This window comes from Ornithorhynchus anatinus, chromosome 4 (genome assembly GCF_004115215.2).
Source record: "Ornithorhynchus anatinus isolate Pmale09 chromosome 4, mOrnAna1.pri.v4, whole genome shotgun sequence".
In the NCBI taxonomy this organism is placed as follows: domain Eukaryota; kingdom Metazoa; phylum Chordata; class Mammalia; order Monotremata; family Ornithorhynchidae; genus Ornithorhynchus; species Ornithorhynchus anatinus.
Genome location: NC_041731.1, coordinates 6,369,374 through 6,389,257, shown reverse-complemented (window position 1 = coordinate 6,389,257; position 19,884 = coordinate 6,369,374). Strand labels below are relative to the sequence as shown.

The 19,884-nt window shown below is 52.6% G+C and overlaps 1 protein-coding gene across 11 annotated transcripts in view; it reads right to left on the bottom strand.

Annotated features, from left to right (window-relative positions):
- Positions 1 to 1,385: 1,385 nt before the first annotated feature.
- Positions 1,386 to 19,884, bottom strand: part of PHF20L1 (PHD finger protein 20 like 1) — a 53,982-nt gene continuing 35,483 nt past the window's right edge. For 5 of the 11 annotated variants that reach the window (XM_029061984.2, XM_029061987.2, XM_029061989.2 and 2 more), the window contains 10 exons: positions 19,554 to 19,760; positions 13,200 to 13,256; positions 11,269 to 11,376; positions 10,342 to 10,506; positions 9,103 to 9,284; positions 7,915 to 8,014; positions 6,222 to 6,417; positions 4,260 to 4,632; positions 1,981 to 2,146; positions 1,386 to 1,622 (listed from right to left, as the gene is read on the bottom strand). In XM_029061984.2, coding sequence (XP_028917817.1) covers positions 1,480 to 1,622; positions 1,981 to 2,146; positions 4,260 to 4,632; positions 6,222 to 6,417; positions 7,915 to 8,014; positions 9,103 to 9,284; positions 10,342 to 10,506; positions 11,269 to 11,376; positions 13,200 to 13,256; positions 19,554 to 19,760 — 1,697 coding nt within the window. In that variant the 3' untranslated portion in view covers positions 1,386 to 1,479. The remainder of the gene's footprint in view (positions 1,623 to 1,980; positions 2,147 to 4,259; positions 4,633 to 6,221; positions 6,418 to 7,914; positions 8,015 to 9,102; positions 9,285 to 10,341; positions 10,507 to 11,268; positions 11,377 to 13,199; positions 13,257 to 19,553; positions 19,761 to 19,884) is intronic. The other 6 variants (XM_029061982.2, XM_029061981.2, XM_029061985.2 and 3 more) reach the window with 2 other exon arrangements.

Genomic DNA, 19,884 nt, shown 5'->3' with positions numbered 1-19,884 from the left:
AATAAAACTAGACGCGTGTCGATATAAATATGTATAGAGCGGGTCCATACGCATGTGCGTGCACGTGGGGGGGGGGGGGGGGAAAGCAGGTGCGTGCGTACGCACACACGCACACAAATCCAAGTACACGTAGCCCTAAGTGCAGCCGCAACGCCCACGAACCCCTGATGCAGAAAAGGCCTTCGACTTAAACGTCCCGCGAGAGCTAACGACGAGCAACTGAGTTGCCTTTGGTTTCTGAAGTCTGTCGGTCCGGACCCCGGCGGAAAAAAAAAGAAAAGCTTCTCCTCCTGTTTCGTCCCGTATAAAAACCCGGTTGCCAGTGAAGCTCTCCCGCCGATCCACCTGGAGGCGGGGAAAACCTCGGGCACCGGAAGGCTTGGGCTCCCGCCCGCTGGCCCTTCCCCCCCACCCTTCCTCCCCTCCCACATCCCACCCTACTTCCCGCCCTCCCTCCCTCCCTCCCTCCCTCCTCATGCCAGCTGAGGTTCCGCGGTTGGCCCCGAGGCCCCAGTGCCGCCTCCGGGCCCCGGATTCTGCGGTCGATCGTTAAAAAAATAGAAACCCGAAAGGACTTGGGATAGACTGCTGGCACCGCGTCGGTCTTGGAAGATAGACTCCTTCACAGACTCGCGATCTAAAGTTCAATTCTCCTCCAGTGATATCCATGTTATTTGGCACATCTGATCGTTCCGGGCCTCGCCGGTGGAGGGAACTAACGGTTACAGTTTCGCTTTTCGAAAAAAAATAAAAATTAAAAAATCATTCCTAAGAAGCCAGAGTTCCACCCCCACCCCCGGGCTCGACCTAGCCCCGGTTCGTCCGGCAACGTGATGACGGGCGTCGGCCCCTCCGGAGGGAAGTTCACGATCCCGGTACGGAGAAAGGCAACCCCCCGGGCTGCTCTGGGCAGGCCGGGAGGACGGACGGGTGGGTGGACGGGCCGGCGGGTGGACGGCGGGGGTACAGACGGGCGGTCGGACGGGCTCGGCGCTCCTTGGGCCCGTGTGCCCCGAGGGACGCTCCGGCGCTCTCTTCGGGACTCCGCCGTCACTGGGTCTTTCGGTTGCGTCACTGCCAAAGGGAATCTCTCCACCCAGAACTGGAAAATCCCGCCGGATTCCGCTCCGTCGGCCCTCGGGGCCGCTTCCCCGCAGAGGGTGCCGCCGACTTCCCTCGGGGCCGGGGGAGGAGGGGCGGGGGCCGGGGGCGGGGGAGGGATCACTGCCGACGCGTCCGCGGAGCACGAGGACGGCCCGCAGCCCGCGCCGGCCGGCGCCCGCGGCCGCGCCCCGCCCCCCCGTCCCGTCCGGGGGGCCGACGCCGAGCCCGCCCCTCGGGCAGGCGGCCGGATCCGAGAGTCTGTCCGCGCTCCCGCGGGCCGCTCGGGTCGGGGGGCGGGGGAGGGCGGGGCGGGCCCCGGACAGACACGGACAGACGGAGAGGGACGGCCGCGCTCGGCCCGGACTCGCCCCTTCGTCATACGGGGCACAGGGTGGCGATCTGCTGCACCTTCCCCAGGTCCATCAGCAGCTGCTTGATGTGGCGCTTGAGCTGCGGAAGTCTGGCCAGGGGATCTGGGGGCTCCAGCTCGCCGGTGAAATCCAGCCAGCTTTCCAAGACTGCAAGGGGAAAGACCAGAGGCGGACTGAGGACGCCAAACCAACACACAGAGTCAACCCAAGAACCCCGGAAGCCTACGGCGGGAAGGGTGAGCCCGGGCCCCGTCGGCGATTCCCCCCCGTCTCGGGGAGGCTTCCCTCCCGCTCGACTTCGGCTCTTTCTCCCAAGTGCGTGGTACAGCGCTCTGCACAGAGGAAGCATTCGATAAATACTACTGACCGACCGCGTCCAACCCGATGGGCTCGTATCTGCTCCAGTGCTTAGGACGGCGGCCGGCACCCAGTAAGTGCTTAACCAACGCCGTAAGACGAACAACAAAAAAACCCCCCCGAAAAGAGCCGGCGTCCCCAGAGTTACCATCCACTTCCTTCTCTATGAGGTCCATCCGGCTGGTCACTTCGTTCTGCACGCTTTCGATGTGCGTCAGGAGGTTGAGCTGCCACTGGAGCGGGGAGTCCCCTGGCTCCGCTGCTCCTCTCTTCTCGGGCCCCCCGTGGCCGGTACTCCCGGTGGCTGCATTTGTCTCCAGGGGAACAGCCGAGAGAAACCCCATCAGTGGTGGCTTCGGGGCCCCGGTCGGCTGTGAGCGGTTGACGGCGTCGCCCCCCCCAAGACCGCCCCGCCTGGGGCGACGTTAAACCACCTTGGGCAATGCCCTAACCCGGACTCCGGGAACGCTGGCACGTCCCCATGCTTTCCTGGGAAGGGGAGAGGGGCCTTCGGGCCCCGCGCCAGCCGGGGGCTTCGACGTGGCTACGGAGTCCCCCAGGCCCAGGCGAAGCAGGTGTCCTCATCCTCCGGGACGGGGCGGGCTGGGGCCGTAACTGGAGGATGCTCCGGGGACAGGGTGGACGTAGAGATCGCACGGCGCACGCGCCGGGTGGGAGACGTGGGCGGGGGGAGGGGCCGGACCAGGCTGGAGTCACACACACATCTGGCAGTGGTGAGTGCCGGGCCAGAAATCCACCGTGTGGAAAGTTCGGGGGGGGGGGGGGGGAGGAAAAAACGGTAAAAGCCTAAAAACGTTAAAAATGATCTTCACGCTTTCGCTTTTATCATTTAACACAACGGAAGATCCGGAGCCAGCTGTTTCGGGACTCTGGATAGGGCGGAACGGCAGGAGACACACACACCGACTGAGAAGCAGCACGGTGTAGCGGACAGAGCACGGGCCTGGCAGTCAGGAGGTCAGGGTCCCTAATCCCGGCTCTGCCACCTGTCCGCCGCGTGACCTCGGCTAAGTCGCTTAAAACTTCTCTGTGCCTCCGTTACTTCATCTGTAAATTGGGGATCGGGACCGTGAGTCCCACGTGGGGCAGGGACCGTGTCCAACCCGATTTGTTTGTAACCACCCCAGCGATTAGTACGGTGCCTGGCACATAGCGAGCGCTTAACAAAACCATAATCGTCATCATTATTATGAACCGGCCTCAAAGCCGCCTCAGTGCCAGAGGCGACCCCTTGGATGACCGGACGGGTTCTGTTGCGTCGTCCAGGAGCCTAGCCCCACGCTCTGCTCTCCGAGCCGCTCCCCTTTTGGAGGGCTTTTGGGGAGCCCGGGAACTCTCCCACTGGGACAACTGCAGGGAAACTGGAGGAGCCGCCGGAGGTCCAGAACTGGGGGCTTTGAGGGGCTTGACGGCTTACTTCTCGGGGTCCAGAGGGCACCCCGAGAACTCCGGCCCATCCAGGACCCCACCGGCAAACGTCTGAAACGCACACCCTACTTTCCTTGCCCGCCACGGCCTGCTCCTTGCTTCTTGCAAGCAGGGACGAAAATGGAAAAAAGGGGATTTAGCCAACTCCGCCCAGGGTGGGGGGCTGCTTCAGCTCCGTGACAAATTTCCGGGGCTGTTACAGGAGAGGGCCCAAATCGGCCCAGCCCGTGTGAAATCTGTGGCGAGCCCATCTTGGCCTCAGGCACTGGCTTAGAGCGGGAAGCACGTCAACCGCAGCCAGACGGGGCCTGGTCTGTCCCATCTGTGGAAGAAGCTCGGCAGATTCTTACGCTCCCGCCCGCTGGGAGCTGGCCAGTTCGCCGGGAATCACCGCTCCGGGAGCCAGAGAACAAAGGGAGCTCTGCAGGGAGCTGGGCCTGACTCCACCTTCCTTGGGCTGGGAAACCCCCAGGGATCACGGCAGTACAAGGAACTAGGCACCGTGGGGACTAAGAATCTCATCAGCCCACGTACACGATCCTCCATTCGTCCCGGTTCGGTGTCGACCGTGACTTCGGCGGGCAACCGGCGGGCCGCTGAAGGGTCCCGGGAGACGACCGGCCCGGGAGATGGGTGGATTCGTCCGCCTGGGCTATGGGGGCGTCGCTGCCGGCACGGGGGAAAGGGGACACGGCTCCAAGCGCACGGAAGGAAGTAGGATCTTGACCCTATAGAGAGACTTCCGCGTGCTCTGGAGACTTCTGGAGACAGACTTTTGGAGGCTGCTCCGGAGACTTTTTAGATTGTGAGTCAGCCTCCCCTTCTCCTCCAGGTCCAGCGAGGGACACGGACCATGTCTAAATCCCATCTGAAATCATTCCCCGTGCTTGACGGAGAGCTCTGCCCACGGCAAGCTTCTAATCAATACTATTACCGCTGAGGAGACGGGAGGAATCTAGAAGAAAGAAAGCCTGTTACCTGTCCAGTCGCCCCATCTTCTTTGACCGAGCGGGGCGGGCGGTTTCTACCGGCGCGATAGAATTCCCGCTCCTCTTCCAGACTGCTCGTGTCCTCCTCGTCTTCGGAGCTCCGAGGATCCACGGCAGCCCTGTGGTCCTGACCGGGGTTCTGCGGCTTTTGGTAGCTGTGTTCGCTCGTGATGTAGGCGCCCTGCGCTTTGGACGCCGGGCTGGGCGGCTCCCTGCGGCACTGCCTGGGGCAGGGCCTCTCCTCGGGGTGAGCGGGTCCCAGCAGCAGGGTGGCTTTGGACGGGACATCCACGGCTACTTGGTCTTGGTCTTTCCGGAGCCCCGAACGAGCCCAGAGGTGAAGGTCGGGATGGTGTTTATTCCTTGAGAGAGAGGGGAAAGGGAGAGGGCGACAGTGTTACGGAGCGAAAACTTCAACACCTACTCAAAATCCCGGCACGCCACCTTAACCGCGGTGGTGAGGGCGATGGTCATTTCAACGTGCAGAGGGCTTCGCGGATGAGGATGACCCTGGGAAGGGATGGCCCTTTCGGAAAGAAAGAGGAAACCGGCACCATCCGGCACCACGCGCGACGTAACGTCGGCTGACGGCACCTGAGGCGGGAAGAGCGGGGCACCCCCGATTCCGGGATCGCCTCGCTCGCAGAACGCCGTCAGCACGCCTGCCAGCCTTCATTCAAATAAGTGGTATATTTCTATAATGGAGAATCTACTGTCTCCCTTCCACGGTGACGGGGACCTCAGGACGGAACCGAAACGGCAGCCAGTCGGCCGCCCTTAAGCCTTACGTGGCCAGTAGAATCTGCGTCCTTTCCCGGCCCAACCGTCATCAGAGAAGCTAACGGGTGGCGAAACAGATGTGCTGCAGCAAGCCAGGACGAGGCCGAGGTGCCAGCGGCTGGTCCCCTGACCTGGGGAACTCGACAATGTCGGGGGTGGGGGGGGGGGGGGCGGATGTGAGCAGGAAAACAGGGCGGTTGTTTCGGAAAGCCAGGCCCCTGTGATGACGAGGTGGCGGACGAGAAAGCTGATGAGCTTCGGACCCTAGTCTTCAGAAAGGAAAACGCGCACGGAGAAAGGGATTGTGAATGCCGTCCCTGTCTGCCGTGTTCCCGCCAGGGCCCAGAGCGTAACGATCCAATTGGCGGGCAGGGGCTGAGGCACGGCATGGACAGCGCGTACGGACCTCGCCCACGTCAGCCGGGTACGGGCAGAGCCGGGATTCCAACTCAGCTCCCCCGCTTCCTGGCGCCGTGCTCTGGCCACTGGATCGCTCAGTCAGCCAATCGTACTGACCGAGCGCTTTCTGTGTGCACAGCGCCGTACTAAGCGCTTGTACTAAGAGAGTTGCTAGGCACATTGTGTGTCCACGACGAGCTAACACTCCAGAGGGGATGGCAGGGCTTGGCTCCCTCCTCGACGAACTGAGACCTGAGGCCGCACAACTTTTTATCCGAGTTGCTTCTACCTCTGACCACCCGCTACCAACCAGAACGAGCGTGACTTCAGAGAGGAGCCCGCCTGTTTAGAGAGGACGGACTCCGGGATCTTCCCCTTCGACGGCTCGGCCTTTCGGTGCCTCGTCTCGGAAAGGCAGCCGTTGCGAGCGACGTCCCGTGCTGTCAGACGACGGGCGGCGCACGGATACGCGTCTTTTCAACGCAAAACCGGAATCCAGTCGGCTAGGCCGAAGGCACTTGAAAAGCCAAGAACGAACGCCTCTGTGCCGCCGATGGCTCGATGTTGCAATTTCCCGAAGGGAGCAGGATCCCCCTAATCCTAGCTCAGCTCCCTCCTCCCTGAATCTGACCCAGCAAAACCGGATACTGTTCGACGATCAGGAGTCTTTCCTCCAGGTGGAATAAGGAACTCCCGAAATCGACATCGCGCCGGGGTTTCCGACTCAGCCGGCCCCGCCGCCCCCCGGCCTCTCCCCGAAAGCTGCCCTTACTTGAGAATTCCGATCTTGAGCTGCAAACCGTGCAGGATCTCCGTCACGCCGTACACGTCGGCGAGCAGGTGATGCGTCGACAGGATCTTTTTGGCGTTGAGGTCAGAGTAATTTTCTTTCAGGAAGGATAAGCCACACATATGCCCGCTGCTCAGCCAGTCCTTATCGTAACGATATCTTGCACTCCATCGCTGGCCTGTGGGCAAGAAAGAGACCGGAGTTTTCAGAGGGGGGCGGCTTCCGGCTGGGGTGCCCGGCGACAGCCCCGCGAGAGGGGTACCCTGACCCGAGGAGACCACTGCTGGGGTCCATCCGAGGAACGGCCCCAGTAACAGAGTCACTTAACTCCCCCGTGCCTCAGTGACCTCATCTGTCCAATGGGGATTAAGACTGAGCCCCACATGGGACAACCTGATTACCTCGTATCCACCCTGGCGCTTGGCACGTGCTAAGTGCTTAATAAGAATAATGTTGGTATTTGTTAAGCGCTAACTACGTGCCAAGCGCTGTTCTCAACGCTGGGGTAGACAGAAGGCAATCGAGTCGTCCCACGTACGGCTCACGGTCCCCACCCCCATTTTCCAGATGAGGTAACTGAGGCACGGAGGAGTTAAGTGACTTGCCCAAGTGGCGGAACCGGGATCAGAACCCATGACCTCTGACTCCCAAGCCCAAGCTCTTTCCACTAAGCCATGCTGCTTCTCAGCTTAACATATCCCATCATCATCATTGTTATTATTATTGTTATCGTGACAACCAGGGGAAGCAGACGCACAGAAGTTCTCCCACCAGAAGGTCCAACTGTCCTTCAGGACAGCCACAGCCGGAGACGTTTCCCTAGCAGGTGGTTTCACGGGACCCGGGGGGGGGGGGGGGTGGGCGGCTGGCTCTCGGGCTCAGGAACGGCAAGGAGGAATCAGTCAACCCACCTTAGGCCGGCTCCGGGGGAGGGACCACCCTCAGAGGCCTGGTCGCGTCCCCTTCCCAACTCCCCTTGCATCCCGGCTCTGCCGCTTGTCAGCTGTGTGACTGTGCCTCTGTTATCTCATCTGGAAAATGGGGACTAAGCTTGGGAGCCTCACGTGGGACAACCTCATTACCCCGTATCTACCCCAGCGCTTAGAATACTGCTCTGCACACAGTAAGCGCTTAACAAACACCAACATTATTATCATCATCAGACTGGCTGCTGGGGAGGGCTTCAGGGTGAGGCTAGGAAGACGGTAAGGGCAAAAAGACACTGCTCCACAGCCCTTATTGGGCCAGAGAGGGAGACTGCTGCCCTAGAGGGGCTTCTAAATTACACACCCGTATATATCTGTAATTTATTTCTTTATATCAATGCCTGTCTCCCCCTCTAGACTGTAAGCTTGTTGTGGGCGGGGATTGTGTCTGCTTATTGTTATACTGTTCTCTCCCAAGCATTCGGTACAGTGTTCTGCACGCAGTAAGCGCCCGATTCATACAATCGAATGAATGGATGAATGAAATCTAAAAGGGTCAAACGTCAGCAGTCTGGGGATCAGTCAGTAGATCGGGTCTCATTCCTTACCGGAGTCACGGAAAAGGTCTCGAGGAATCGCCCAAGAAACGGAAGTGGTGTTTCCCGAGAAACGGGTGGCCCGGCGGCACGGGGCCGGGCGCCGCCTAGGGCGGACCGGACGCTTCGCCCGCCTCCCCGGGCCTGGCTCACCTGGCGGGTCCCGGCAGACGTAGCAGATGTACTGTTCGGGGATGCTGTCCTCCACCAGCCCCATGCACACGCTGTGCTGCCAGCACAGGCACTCTTCACACTGCCAACACACAACCAGACATGGTTTAGAGACCCCGCCGCCCCTCTCCAACGAGGCCCGGCTGTCGTGGCCGGGCGCTCGCCCTTCACGGGCGGGAACCAAGCCACGGATTCAGACCCACCGAGGCCGGGCCGGCTGCCTCTTTCCGGAACTCTCTCTTCACGGCAGCTGGTGATGCTTTCTGACCCACTCCCCAGATAACCGGACCGATCTCCTCACCCGGAAGACGATTCCGACAAGTCCGAAGCTTCCTGAAAACTCTCCCGCTCTTGGTTTTGACGGACAGAAGGCAGAAGGGAAGGCGGGACATCCCCGCGACCGCTAGGGCAGTTTCTCTCAAAACCTCTACATTCCCCATTGGAGGAATTCGGGGAAAGGTATATGACCTGGATGGTCACGGATCAAAGGCGCTCTGACGAGGGAAAGAGGCCATCATCTTGGGACTGACTGCTTTCCTCCCTCTCACCTCTGCCTGCCTGAGGCCTCTACTAGACATCACTCAGTGACTCAGTCTAAGAGAGTTCAATGAAAGAGAGAAAAAGAGAGACAGAGAGAGAGAGAAAGTAGGAGAGAAAGCGCGAGCATGAGCATGAATCCTGAGGGCCGTGGCTCCTGGTAGCAGATCTCAGACGGAGCTACTGGGAAGCCTTGGCGGGGACAGCTGCCAACGTGGAATGAAGTCACCGTGCCAACAGTATTTATCGAGCATATAGAGTGCACAGACACCGTATTCAGGTTCGGGGAACATGTGAATGATCCTACAGTGAACCAAAAACCCTGTGGTCCCTGAGGAAGAGAGCTGTTGGCTGCCTTAACCACCCCCGGCAACTGGGCAGCCAATTCCCAGCGAGCAGAGATTAACTACGCAGGGAAGACACAGATCCCGAACCACAAGGTCCCCCATCCCCTGCCGGCGAGGAGCATCGGCAGATCTGGCTCCGATCTTTACGAATTCCCTAGTGGCAACAGGACCGACCACTGACACGTGCCTGAAGAGATGTAGGAAAACCAGAACAGGATCCGTACGACCCCGGGATCCGGATTCGTGAATCGACTGTCCCTGGGCTGGGAGGAACCATTAGCGTTACCTGAATCATAAAGCCGTTCTCCTCGTCCATTTCGCAAATACATCTGACGATCTCATTAAGAGCATCGTCTTCATCCTGAGATTCTTCAAAATTGGTGGAGTCGAAATCCTGATTGTACTCGTCACCGCTCAGCAGCAGACTCTCCGTGGAAGAATCATCCAGGAACTCCATATCCGACAAGTCTAGTGAAGATACACAAATGGCCTAAGTACATTTTCCAGTTAGCACGCTCTAGCACATCACCTAAATGTTATAAGGACAGATGGTTTCGAGGAAGGGGAGGGGTTAAGGAAAAAAGAGACAAATCACTGAGCAGATAGCCGAAGGAAGACACTCCAAGGGGGAAACTACGATTCAGTATTTCTAGCAATTGATTCAAGCGCTTCTTGCCTTTGATTGGGGGGGGGGGGGGTTGGGGTAGAGGGGAGAAAGAGAGACACACAAAGACAGATATACAGCTAGGGCATTGCGTGAAATGGCCCAGCTGCTACAGGGTGAGTCATTCGATCCCTGGGAATACGGTAGGCAAGCTGAGGTAGACTAAAGCTAGCCTATCATCCTCGTAAAAGGCACCAAGCTCAAACGGGAAGCAGACGACTTGCCCGTTAAATGTTAATACGACTACCTCGGCAACGGTTCTGGGCCAATCCAGTAAGGGTCTTGGACCATTCTGCCTCTGACGTTGGCTCACGGTCTTTGGTACCACGTGGATATCTTGGGTACGGAAGCGTCCGAGCACCCTCGAACTATGAATCCACCTCCCCAAGTGACGAAGCAACGGCAGGGCTCCCCGCCGAGAACCCGTCCCGCCGAGAACCCATTCCAAAGGACGCTAAGGAGGCGGGCTGAACTGCTTCCCAGCGCAAATCGGCTGCAACAGGGAACGCGGAGCCCTCCTCATTCCCGACCGGCAAAGTTCGGCCTCCTAGGGTGACTCCTCCCATCCCGGCCTCCCCGAGGCAACAGTGTATTTTGCTGGCACTGCCGACGCAGCCTGGTCTTCTGGGCCCGAGTTACGGCCGGGGAACTATTCCCAGATGTTGGGGCCAAGGAGAATCCGCTCACTACTTCATCGGGAATCCGAGTTCCGTCCACGGGTCAGACTCGCAACTACTTTGGCCAAGGGTATTTTCTCTGTTTTGCCAGGATTTTAAACTAGATGGAGCTTTGGGTTCACCTTTCCCATTTGATTAGCTTAAGCGGTCAAGAAAGAAACATTCTACGATTAAGTGCACATACTTTCTCCACTAAGATCAACAGACAAAATTGCTCTTGGATACTGATAGGATGAATTTTTCTCTGTGAACATGCTTCTCAAAGCCAGAGAGCTCCCAGAGGACCGGGTGAGAGGAGAGGTGCATCTGTCCAAAAACTCCAGAGAATTATCTTCGTAGTCTGAATAGTCTGCAACACAAAGGCATCAAAGAACACTTAAATAAGGTCCGCGGCCATCAAAGGAGACATCGTAAAAGCAGAGAATACTTGAGCTGGGGTGTTTTACTCAACAACCGCCTCGTCTTGGACCAAAAAATGGCTAGGATCCTGACGCTAACGGGATGAGCACCCAGTTCCACGCAAGACAAGCCGCCCCTCATCCTGGCGAAGTCAATATCGGCCTAAAGACTTGTTCTGCTTTAACTGAAATCCCGGTCAATCCATCCATCAGCGGCATTTATTGAGCGCTGCGCTAAGCGCTTGGGAGGGTACCATACAACAGAATTCGCAATCTCCTCCTTGTTGCCGGGAACAACCTCTCAGCAGGGAAGCCCTGTGTGAGGCCAAGCCTTCCTACCCAGCTCCCGCTCTGCACCGCCTCTTTCCCGCTCCCCTGCCCCGACACCTGGACTCGGCCCGATCGCCCAGGGTTCTGCCACTGAGGAGACGCCACCCCCCCCGCCACTCCAGATGAACGGGCCTTCAGAAGATGGTCACGACGGGGAAGCGGGGCCTTGGGAGTCCTCGGTTGGGTGCACGACTCACAGGATAGAGGCGACGCCCCAAATTTCCAAGCTCATACAAGTCAGCAGTCGTTTGTGTGTGCAAAAACGAAGAAAAGACCGATGCCAATGAGGACGGGGCCGCCTTTGAAACTGACTTTTACGGTTAACGTTTGGACGGGATTCGTTCCGTTCCCTGAGATCTGATTGAGACTCATTCATAACTCACCATACTGTTTTGATTTCTTTTTCTTCTTTTTCTTCTTCTTTTGCTTCGGTTTGTAGTGGTCTTTGTCTTTCTTCTCCTTTTTTTCCTTGTCCTTGTCTCTTTTCTTACCTGAATGAAGACATCGGAGATTTTACCAGCCATTCCCCAATTATATGAATAGTCCCTGCAAGTTACTCTGAAAGCAACATTCAAGTGTAGGTGGCTATTCCAGTCCCTTGTCCAGGGCAGTATAACCCATTCACTGCCATGAGCCTAGACTTCCTGAATAGCTTAGTGGAATATAAGAAGGGATTTTCCCGAGTAGAGTCGAGAAGGCCTAACTCCCGACACCCTCAAATCCGCCCAGACATTAATGAGATTCTTCTGAAGAAGGGGAATGTTAATATGTGAAGAAAGGAGCTAAGCCTCACAAGTTGACAGAGTGGCTTCTACGCTTCCAAATGAAACCTTGTTTGGCAACTTGAGTATAAAAATACAATTTAATCTTACTGCAAAGCCAGAGCAACACCCAAAACAAAAATCTTAGCTTGATAAAGAGAATGGCTAATTCGGATGGCTTCGGGCCCAGATTTCTAGGTCTTCTGACCCTAGAGCTTAACACACGATAAATGCTTAGAAGACATCATTTATCATTATTATTATTATATTTTCACTATCTTCACTACATACTCTAATAAGGACAAAGAGTAACAGGGAAAATGGTCCCTGGAAAATTTTAAAGGTTCTCCCTTTAAGTCGAGGTGCTCAACCAAGAATGTAATTCCATAAGCAGCTCGATTTTCAACTCTATGTGGCTTCCCTGAAAAGGCATGTGAACATTTAATTTAATTTTTAAAGCATGCAGAGATTTACTTCTCATTAATTGTCCACTGGAGTTGACTACCCAGCTGAGCATAAAAGAGGCACTAAGTAAACAAAACAAGGTCATTAAACATGTCTCTTTTCTCCTTAAGGTGACAGAAAAAGACGTGCAGTCCTCAAACCCAACTGCAGCTAGATGACACCTACATCAAAAAAGACAATGAAGTCAATCATATTTACTGAGCGCTTACTGTGTGCACAGCACCGTACTAAGCGCTTGGGAGAGTACTATACAACAGAGTTGGTAGATACTTTCAAGTTCTAGGCTTAAAATGAGCCATCACTAATTGAGGAAATATATTTTGATAATGGAATTCCTAGACTCGTAGACACAGTAGGCTTTCCCTGGCAGTACTGTTACCTTCAAAAGTGAAGGACAGCTCTCTATGTATATGAATTATATTTCTCTCTCTAATTAAAGATACAGTAACTACGAGAAGAGCTGGAGATAGCAAATGAGTGCTCAGCTCGCTGAAAGTGACATACAGCGCTTCACACGGCCATGGAAAACTGTGGTTATGCAAAACATACCACGGTGGCCATGGTGACGACCAGAAAATAGAAACAACCGTGATTGGCAAGGACCAGTTATAACCGCGAAATTAGGTTTTAAGGCCCTCTCATACTTTCTCTCCCCCATCAAGTGGACCCTTCCACTTCGCCTCCTACGTTACACTGGGCTGGATACATAGCCTGCAAGTCTTCAGCTGCCATGAATTTAATTCTGTTTCCTTGTTTACAAAACGGCTTTATTCTTTGGCTGCTGGAAGAGCATTCTGGGACTGTTTCAGAATGATAAATTGCCCAATTTACTGATGGAAGACCATTCTCCTCGTTTTTCCAATAGATTACTTAATAGGCCCCTGCGAAGAGGCCAAAGAAAATACTTGGAAAGATAACCCCTTCACGCTTTTATACGTTAAGCACTGACACCTAGAAGAGCCTGGCAGGTGAAAAACAGGGGCCAGGCTATACCTGTGTGCTTCTTTTTCTCTCTCTCTCACCCCGCCCACAGCCAGATGGCTCTCTAGCCTTAGCTTTTTGGTGTAAATATCATTTTCTGTTCATACCCAGCGATGAGGAGTTTTTCTCTTCCAATTTCACCTTTTTTTCCATTTTCAACATTCCTGTGTGTTAGAAAAACAAAACAACACGTAAGCTTCGTTGTGCGATAACTTATGGTCTTCTTTACCTGTCATGACCGTGCAAAATGATTAGCCCACGCTCAATTTAAAAGTCATTAAACTAGTGGCTTTTTTCATTTCTACTTGGTCGGGATGAACCAAACCCTGGGGTTTGTCTCCTTGGAAAGGCTCACGTGTGTGCGTATGTGTAAGCACACGTATGCTTAAATTCAAATTCCCACCGCACCCGCTGAGCTCAAAGAAGTTTGCCAGGCTAATTTTCTCCGTCACCTCCTGGCACAATTTGTGGCTGTGGAGCTTCCAGCCGAGAGGCACATCCGTAGGACAAGGGGCTGAAGACAAGGGGGTGACATCCCAAGTTTCGATGAAGGCTTGCTTTAAAACAAGAGCCCAAGTCAACCGCAGCTTGGGGTGACTCCCCGCTTCAGTGCTAAGGAGCAGGTCATCAGCGCCTCCCGTGAAATGTCTGGGGGTTGGGTCCCACTTTTTCAAAATTAGGGGGACCAGTAGAACTCCAAATCGTGAGGTCACAGTTAATCCCCGGATGCCTGACCCAACCCTTGTTGGCATTTTTTCCGGCTAACCTGACCCCATACGACAGATCCTGAAAATAGCCAAGAGCACACTGTTGCCGAGAAAGGACCAAGATGGACCGATTTTACATCCAGTGAATAACAAGCTCTTCCCTCTTTAACCGCACAGACAAAACAAAGATGTAAGCCTTCGATGTTAAGACACACACATTCTACTGGCATGTGAGAATGACGTTAGTGATTTTATTAGTTCCAAACACATAAATCCTTCCTCCCTCGTCCTTAATTTTTGCTCTTGTACCTACTTAACAAGGCCTGGTGATCAGACCATTTCCAGGGCTGATAACATGCCAATTCCGCTAAGCTAAGGAAAGAATGACAAGACTCTTTCAACCGACGGGAGTTTTCACTTCTCGAAAAGCCGGCTAGAGCCGACGAGCCGGGGAATCTCCAAATTTCCATTTTCCCGTCCCTGTGCCTCGTCCTTACAAAATGCCAAGTCAACGGCACAGTCGAACGGATCGATCGGTGCTACCGGATCTACAGTGGGAGGCCAGGACCAAGGATGAAAGGGGCACTGAGAGCCCTTCTGGCAGCGACAGAGGCAGATCCGAGGCCACAGCGTCAGACCCGTGAACGCCCTGCGGTTCCAAAGGAGCATTGCCGCCTCTCCTCCTTGACCCCCACGAAACCCCGGGCTTAACCACGAGAGAGATGGCAATGGCGCCGCAGCCCAAATCCCGCCGTCCCTCTGGTCCCTCGCTGGCAAAAGGATAAGGTTAAAACCTTCCTTTGAGTTCAGCAGAATCGTACTCACAGGATGACCGTGCCTCTTTACGTTATTACGGTTTCCTAATACTCCACGGTGAGGTTGGCAGAGCAGCAGAGGTGACGGGAGAGTTCCCACTGCTCTTTCGGATGGGCCAGGTTCAGTTCGATCCCTACTGCTTTAGGAGATTGAGTAATCACTTAGCCTTGTACAAGGCCTTCAAGCAGCAGAGGACCTTCGTTAAGCTTGCCCTGGTCCAAATCAACAACAGATTCTTTGGGGACGGTAGGCGGGGGGCTGGGGTCTGTGTGTGTATGTGTGTTCTTTACTATAAAAAAAGATAAAACATTTTAGTTTTTTCCTTTAATGGGGAAAAGAAAATGACTTTTTTAAAAAAAAATCACAGACAATGCTTAAGAAAGGTGCTGGGTCAACAGCCCTGGAAACTATCTTAAAACACAGACCAGATCTAGTCTGAGCTGGGTGGGTAAGACAGCTCTGAGTGAGCCTGAAGTCTGGCCTGGAGGGGTAAAGCGGTCCATTCGCTTGCCAATCTTCATGGACTCAGCCATTCTGAGATGGTCGCCAAGGGAGTCTGATAATTCTAGCTGGGAGGAGGATTTTTCGACCTTGACATCTTCCTGGAGGCTCTGGTTGTTCTTCACCAGTAGCCCAGTGGCTCTGAGTGCTGCCCAGGCGGGACACTGGGCAAACAAATGGAATAACACCATTCTTTACCAGCTGAGGTCATTCCAATTTGTTTGCCGAGTCTTTCTTAGAAAGCGTTGAAGACCTAGGTGAGCTGAGGGCCGCTTTTCAGAAGTCTCTTTCTATCCCCTGGGAACGACCTGACTACTCTGTGAAATCTGACCATGGCCCTATCGCTCCCTCGGTCACCTCCAAGTTCCAGCCTGTGGTTTGTCAGAGCAAAGGTGAAAATTTCAGAGGGCCCTCTTTTCACACAGAACTCTCCTAAGCTGATAGGAAAAGCTTTCTAAAACGTGCCCCGCATCTCACCTTAGTCTTCAAAGCTTGCTAGGAGGGTTACAGCTATTCTAAACAAAAGAGCTCGAGGACTAGCAATGGGTTGTCTAGAGCACAGCTAGAAAATCCAATTCCAGAGAGAGGGAGAGGAGAGGTCGGCAATCCGCTCAGGATTTCCAGCCTTCTGTACAATCCACGATATGTCTCCTGGGCCCAGTTCAAATCCAGGCCGTTTGGTTGGAGTCATTAACGTGCCAAGGAGGATCATTTCTGAAACAGAAGCTCCTTGGACTTGGATCAAGGCTTCCACTCCAATTCACCCTTACAAGAAATAACCAACAGTGGCCTGAGACAGTCCCCTGCCTCCCTTGAAACCGGCCAACTGAATTCTCTTTGGGTCACCTACCAGGAAGGAGGGCTTTGGTGGCAAGTTTGGGTGAATGCCTACAGAGCTAAAAACACGTATGCTGGTAGAAGATGGGGAGACAGTGTACCGCAGAACAGTCTGGGGAACGTGGAGAGAGAATATGAATCAACGGTACTTACTGAGCTCTTACTACCTGTAGACCACTATACTAAGTGCTGAAGACCACAGAGCACGCTGTTCCTTTGGATCGAGAATCGCTAAATCCCAAGCAGAGTGGGTTGCATGTGGAAATCGCCCCTCCTCGTCATACGGAATACGACGCGGAGCTCAGTTGTTGATCTCAAAAGTCTGAAGAGGGTCTCAGGTCATAATCTGTGACTTGAGGAACGCTAACTATGCCCAACCTTGGTTTCGGGATTCTTATGGTCCAAGTTTTGAGGCTAGGGACAATAAGGGCATCATTTAAAGTGGCACGTTCTCTCAGAAGAAAGCAAAGCGATGATGCCAGTGAATGACCGAGTCGCCTGGCAATCGGACACTTCTCTCGTGGCCTGCCTGGAAATTTCCAAAAAGGGTCAATTCCCAGAATACAAGCAATTTAAATCATTTAAAAGCAAAAAGGTCTTCCTCATCTCATTTCTAAAAGCAATTGCCACACTTTTTTTAAAAAAAATGGCATTTGTTAAGTGCTTACTATATGCCGGGAACTAAACGCTGGGGCAGATACAAGCTAAACAAGTTGGACGCAGGCCATGTCCCACATGGGACTTACACTCTTAATCCCCATTATACAGATGAGATAACTGAGGCCCAGAAAAGTCAAATGACTTGCCCAAGGTCATACAGCTTACACGTGGCAGAGCCGGAATTAGAACCCAGGTCCTTCCGACTCCCAGGCTTGTGCTCTACCGCTTCTCGCTGCTTCACGCTTGGATAGGTTCCGCACCGAAAAGGGACTGGAGACCAGATGCTTGCCATTTAAATGTGAAATTGTGATCTAATTAACATATTCCAACCCATTAGCACAATCTGACCCCTTCTTCCCTCCTCACACTCTTCTCAGTCTCTTACTCGGGATGAGAACGTCTGCCCGTTTTCTCTCCCTTCTCAGAGAGTCAAGCTTCGAGGACAGGGAGAAAGCGGAGCACCCTCAAAGCAGTGCATCCCTAAGATGCCCTGGGACCAGATGGAAGTCACTAAGGAGCCGGATTCCTCTTTAACATATGGTTTTCAGAGGGCTTTAAAAGTTGGGGTTACAAAACCACGTGACCCCACTAAGGGTCAAAATGGCCAGTTTCAGGAGGCGGTGCCAAGTTAGGGGAATAGGGAGAAGAAAAAATAAAGAAAAATCACTCTTCTGAAAATGGGACAGTACTGGAGCAGTTATAGTTTGTGTCCCGGAACTACGGAACCAATAATTAACACAGAATTTCTAAACGTGGAGATTTCCGTCAGGTATCTTCTGCCAGGTAGCTTTATTTCAAAAGTGGCAAACAACGGGTCAAATTGAAGGCCAGGAGTATCTCTGTCGAGGCTAAGACAAAACAGCTCATCCATTTTACAGAACAGATTGAGGGTAGTTTCCCCAAATTCACAAATGGACTGATGTATATTCACTGCGGCCTCTTATGAGGGAAAAAAAAACATCTGTTCCTCTTTCTGAAACGATCTGGAATCCTGCCAGACTTAGTTCCGTTTTGCAACTCAGCTACACGGTTAACAGAGTGAGTCCATGGTTTCCCAGTAAATCCTGCCCTCCCATCGATTCTGCTGTCTGTTGACTAAAATGCTCTTTATTTCGTCTGTTCAGTTTGGGATGACTTCAGTGAGTCATCTGGGAGAGTTACACCACTTGAAAGTCATTTTTATCTGTTACCCTGTGATCACTACAGTTCCCAATCCCAGCCTAAGAGTCCAGCCTAATTTTTCACTGTAATTTTATATACTAAAATGGGAGACTTATTAATAATAGATCATTTACATGTGGCTAGTTTTCAAATGCACACTAAATTTCAAGGCACCCTAAACCCTTCCATATATATATATATATATACACACACACACGCACACACACACACATATATGTATATATATAGTTATACAGTCATTCAGATAATCAAGAACTGGGCATAAAAATTTTTAAATTATACCCTCAATTTCCAAAGTTTAAATTTATTAGATGTAGTTAAACTTCAGCAAACTCTCAGGATTTTTTCATCCAATAAATGTGGAAAAATGTGCTGTGTGTGCAAATATATATTATTGCTTGATTAAAAATTAACTTGGCTTTATTCTTATTCTCTGTACGTATATACACACATATCCACAATTTCAGTTGAGCAAACTCTTTTATAGTGGAGGGATGCACATTTATTCTTTAATTTTCCTCTTCAGAAAAATATTTATCAAAGAGACATTTTCTAGTCTCTAACAAGGACTCCACATTTCTCTTTCTTTATGCTTTTCAGCCCAATTAAAAAAAGAAGAATATACTAAGTGCCTTTCTTTCCTTCCTTGCATCATAACGAGAGTCAGGAGGGCTCCTTGGGGAACCCAGTGGGGGAAGGCTGAGGTTTTCCTTTCCTCAATCACATCCTCAGAGATTTTTAGCAGAAGCTACATTCCCAAAATATCTCCTTGCATCTTACTGAGGTCTCCTTCCTTAAGACCACCAATTACTTCCCCACAACCAAATGACATTTTCTTGATAGAACCAAGAGAGGCCATAAAGGCAGACTGGCCCCGTAATAAACTCTTCAAGCAGGACAGGGACATGTTTAAGCAGGTATAATAATGTGGGTATTAGTTCAGCGCTTACTATGTGCAGAGCATTGTTCTAAGCGCTGGGGGAGATACAGGGTCATCAGGTTGTCCCACGTGAGGCTCACAGTCTTCATCCCCATTTTACAGATGAGGTAACTGAGGCCCAGAGAAGTTAGGTGACTTGCCCCCAGTCACCCAGCTGACAAGGGGCAGAGCTGGGATATATGAGAACTGCTCTCTTGAGGTGAGTCAGAGAGACCCACCTTCCTCAAATCTAGGTATATCAATCAATCAATCGTTTATTTATTGAGCGGTCTGTGCGGAGAACTGTATTAAGCCCTTGGGAGAGTACTATATGCCAGAGTTGGTAGATGTGTTTATTCATGAATCCTCTGCTTTTTTGAGAGATTTTGTCACCGACTCGGTACAAAGGCCATTGACGACTCCTTTGGAAGGAACTAAGGTAGTCGTCGGAAAGGCAGGGCGAGTACTTAGCTCATAACCCTAACACACTAGAGAATACAGCCACAATACCCGGGAGAGCTAAACAGGCTAGACATGTTAGAGATGGTGCTGCATTTTTCCATTTACAGATATTACTTTAAATAGAAAGAATGCTTTGGAGAATAGTGGAACGAAAGGGTTTCCGGAAATCGATAACCGAAGAAACTCAGAAAACTCTGAAGGACCCAGAGACCAGGACCGCTCGGTGGGACCGGTGGGCAGGGTGAGGAACAGACTCCCCACATCTTGTGGAGAAAGCGCACCCTCCGTGTTCTTAACCCACCCAAACTGTTAAAAAATAATTCTACATACCCTAGAGTAGCTTTAGGCCTAACTGTTTGTAAACTGAATCTATTTACCTGACGCTGTTGAAGCTATTCTTCCGTCAGTTACTGCTCTGGAAGAATGATATGCAATCATCTGAATCTCTTCCTTCTCTTTACTGGGGCACTCGTTACGGAAAGAGGATTCTGTGGTTAATGATCCCGTAACATCCGAACTACGGCTTAAGTCAAGAGGGAGACAGAGTCCGAGCTTCTCAAATGATATGTGAGTAACACCGGGTACTACATAAAAGAAAGAATGTAATAGCATATTAATAGAGAGAAACTAATGCATTAAATATCAATTTGGATTAAAAGGGTCACACAAGTGGATGGGTTAGTCTAAAACGTGATCAGGAAAAGTAGG